This window comes from Pundamilia nyererei, unplaced genomic scaffold (genome assembly GCF_000239375.1).
Source record: "Pundamilia nyererei isolate P.nyererei 1_Seehausen unplaced genomic scaffold, PunNye1.0 scaffold00924, whole genome shotgun sequence".
In the NCBI taxonomy this organism is placed as follows: domain Eukaryota; kingdom Metazoa; phylum Chordata; class Actinopteri; order Cichliformes; family Cichlidae; genus Pundamilia; species Pundamilia nyererei.
The window spans coordinates 36,215-40,067 of NW_005188325.1; the positions used below are offsets into that span (position 1 = coordinate 36,215).

Below are 3,853 nucleotides of genomic sequence, written 5' to 3' on the forward strand. Positions count from 1 at the left end.
AGGGTTTTATAGGGTCTTTATCATACAAGACGACTGTTGTTGTGATTTGGAGATGTAGAAAGATGTGGTTAGAACTGTTGCCTCACAGCAAGAAGGTCCTGAAGGTCCTGAGTTCAATTCCACCATCAGGCCCGGGTCTTTCTGTATGGAGTTTGCATGTTCTCCCCGGGTTTGCATGGGTTCTCCCCAGGTACTCTGGCTTCCTTGGACAGTCCAAAGACATGCAGTTAGCGGGGTAAGGTTAATTGGAAACACTAAATTGCCAATAGGTGTGAATGTGAGTGTGAATGGTTGTCTGTCTCTGTGTGTTAGCCCTTTGACAGACAGCGAATCCCTCCAGAGTGTACCCTGCTTCTCACCCTAAGACAGCTGGGATAGGCTCCAGCGCCCCGGGTAACCCTGAAAAGGATAAGCGGAAGCGAATGGATGGATGGAGATATAAAACAGAATTGAATTCCTTTTAGTTAGTAAAAACCTATCTCAATGTAAGTTACATAAGAATCTTACACACTGTGACAGTGAATTAATTAATCAATACAAAAAAGGGTTAAATTACACTGGATGTTATAAAGAAATACCCTGCATCAACTAAGTGATGCACTCATGTATGTGTTCCTCTCTTTTGTTTTGTTTTTTAGCAGCTCATCAAAAGAGTGAACCTAAATTCAACTCGAAGCAGAAGAAGAAGTTCCACTATCATCTTTCAAGCAAGGAGACATTTGCAAAAATCACAGCGCGCATCCTAAAGAGAATGAAGCAGGATAAATTGGCTGACCGTATGTTAAGCAGTAAGACGATTAAAGATGAATGGAAAATTTACTAGTGTCACAAGATATAGAATTGATTTCACCCCAACCACTTATTTTGACCAGAAAAGAAATTATTATGTAGAGTTGATAGATCCTTTAATGATTTTTTTTTCTTCTTTGTTCTTTTAGGATCTCCCAGTGGACTTTGCCGGCACAAACTCAAATCTAAGTTGAAGAAGAAGTTCCAGTGTGTGTTTGAGGGCATCGCTAAAGCAGGAAACCCAACCCTTCTGAATCAGATCTACACAGAGCTCTACATCACAGAGGGAGGGACTGCAGAGGTCAATGATGAACATGAGGTCAGACAGATTGAAACAGCATCCAGGAAACCAGACAGACCAGAAACAACAATCAGACAAGAAGACATCTTTAAAGCCTCACCTGGAAGAGATGAACCAATCAGAACAGTGCTGACAAAGGGAGTGGCTGGCATTGGGAAAACAGTCTTAACACAGAAATACAGCCTGGACTGGGCTGAAGACAAAGCCAACCAGGACATCCAGTTCATATTTCCATTCACTTTCAGAGAGCTGAATGTGCTGAAAGAGGCAAAGTTCAGCTTGGTGGGACTTGTTCATCACTTCTTTACTGAAACCAAAGAAGCAGGAATCTGCAGCTTTGAAGACTTCCAGGTTGTGTTCATCTTTGATGGTCTGGATGAGTGTCGACTTCCTCTGGACTTCCACAAAACTACAATCCTAACTGACCCTAGAAAGTCCACCTCAGTGGATGTGCTGCTGATAAACCTCATCAGGGGGAAACTGCTTCCCTCTGCTCGCCTCTGGATAACCACACGACCTGCAGCAGCCAATCAGATCCCTCCTGACTGTGTTGGCATGGTGACAGAGGTCAGAGGCTTCACTGACCCGCAGAAGGAGGCGTACTTCGGGAAGAGATTCAGAGATGAGGAGCAGGCCAGCAGGATCATCTCCCACATCAAGACATCACGAAGCCTCCACATCATGTGCCACATCCCAGTCTTCTGCTGGATCACTGCTACAGTTCTGGAGAATGTGCTGGAAACCAGAGAGGGGGGACAACTGCCCAACACCCTAACTGAGATGTATATCTACTTCCTGGTGGTTCAGGCCAAAGTGAAGAAGGTCAAGTATGATGGAGGAGCTGAGACAGATCCACACTGGAGTCCAGAGAGCAGGAAGATGATGGAGTCTCTGGGGAAACTGGCTTTTGATCAGCTACAGAAAGGAAACCTGATTTTCTATGAATTAGACCTGACAGAGTGTGGCATCGATATCAGAGCAGCCTCAGTGTACTCAGGAGTGTTCACACAGATCTTTAAAGAGGAGAGAGGACTGTACCAGGACAAGGTGTTCTGCTTCATCCATCTGAGTGTTCAGGAGTTTCTGGCTGCTCTTCATGTCCATCTGACCTTCATCAACTCTGGACTCAATCTGCTGGAAGAACAACAAAAAATCTTCCAGAAGTCTGAAACAGGAGAATCTGCAGAGAAACATTTCTACCAGAGTGCTGTGAACAAGGCCTTACAGAGTCCAAATGGACACCTGGACTTGTTCCTCCGCTTCCTCCTGGGTCTTTCACTGAAGACCAATCAGACTCTCCTACGAGGTCTCTTGACACAAACAGCAAGTAGCTCACAGACCAATCAAGAAACAGTCCAGTTCATCAAGGAGAAGCTCAGTGAGATTCTGTCTGCAGAGAAAAGCATCAATCTGTTCCACTGTCTGAATGAACTGAATGATCGTTCTCTAGTGGAGGAGATCCAACAGTCCCTGAGATCAGGAAGTCTCTCCACAGATGAACTGTCTCCTGCTCAGTGGTCAGCTCTGGTCTTCATCTTACTGTCATCAGAAAAAGATCTGGATGTGTTTGACCTGAAGAAATACTCTGCTTCAGAGGAGGCTCTTCTGAGGCTGCTGCCAGTGGTCAAAGCCTCCAACAAAGCCCTGTAAGTAAATATGTGATCATCGCTTCATGTTAAAAATGTTCTTTTACTGTATTGTTCAAATCAATTCTATTGTTTTCTTAAACTGTCACTGATTTCTCCTCTACAAAAAAGCTGCCTCAATTGGGTTTGAGCCCAGGATAGTGTTGGTAAAATAGAAAAAAAAACAAAAAAAAAACAAATGAGCTATGGCTGTCCTATTGAATTAATTAATTTCTTAATGTATCTGTTTCTGTTTCAACATACTTTCTACATCTTACAAATAGCTGAAGATGCAATAATGCTTTTTGTATTTCGACATAACCCAGCCAACCACACAAATAATACTACAGAATGGAATAAAAAGTAAAAATGCTGATGGCCCACAGAGGGAACAGGCATCTGTGTTGCGCTGCCAGCAGGAAGAACTCCAGGACTGGGTCGAGTGGGGTTGCAGAGGCACCCCCGACTGTGTGGGACTGGAGGAGCTCTGGAGTGGAGGAGGTCCAGACTGTGCCAGCCCCCAGGGTGAAGCCAGCCAGGACGCAGCCTGCCTCCGCGCCTGTACCCACTCCTGGGGTAGGAGTGGCTAGTGCCTGGCAGGTGCGCGAAGAGATGGGGTCGCCACGCCAGTGGACTCTGTTCGGTCTGAGCTGGTGGACAGCGTGTGGGGAGGACTCAGTCTGAGCCAGGGGTTCGGGCAAAGGAGGTCGCTGTGTCAGCTGGTCCAGCAGTGTCCACGCCAGAGGCCAGTGTGCAGTTGGGAGCTGCCCCATCTCCAACAGAGGCCAGCACGCGGTGGGGTCCTGCGCGCTAGCTGCCTTGAGCCCCGGCTCACAACCATGCCTGCTGCGCTGGACGCCTGCCCAGCCACCTTTGAGTCTCGGTTCATGACCATGATTGCTGTGCCGCCACCGCTTGCCATGCCGTCTACCTCCAGACCAGCTTTGGAAACTCTGCTGAGTCCGTTGTGGTTATATTACAGCACTCTTTCAAATAAAGCCTTAAAAATTCTCAAAATTAAAAATCTTACCCTGCACTCAATATGGCTCTCAGCATCCATAGAAAAGATATTTTACTGAGTTACTGTAAATAGACAGAGTGCAGTAATAGTAACAGCTTCACTGTTAACTCAAAAAAT

At 46.1% G+C, this 3,853-nt stretch overlaps 1 protein-coding gene and 1 long non-coding RNA gene across 2 annotated transcripts; both read left to right on the forward strand.

Annotated features, from left to right (window-relative positions):
• Nucleotides 1-206: 206 nt before the first annotated feature.
• On the forward strand, nt 207-1,037 carry LOC102213936 (uncharacterized). Its single transcript, XR_312489.1, has 4 exons — nt 207-235; nt 313-485; nt 639-788; nt 939-1,037. It is a non-coding gene; the product is annotated as an uncharacterized LOC102213936 (long non-coding RNA).
• Nucleotides 1,038-1,117: 80 nt separating this feature from the next.
• Nucleotides 1,118-2,740, forward strand: LOC106456010 (protein NLRC3-like; the record flags this gene model as incomplete). The annotated part of the gene is made up of 1 exon (XM_013908045.1): nt 1,118-2,740. A coding segment is annotated over one exon (1,623 nt), but the record flags the coding sequence as incomplete, so codon positions are not given.
• Between the last annotated feature and the right edge of the window lie 1,113 nt (nt 2,741-3,853).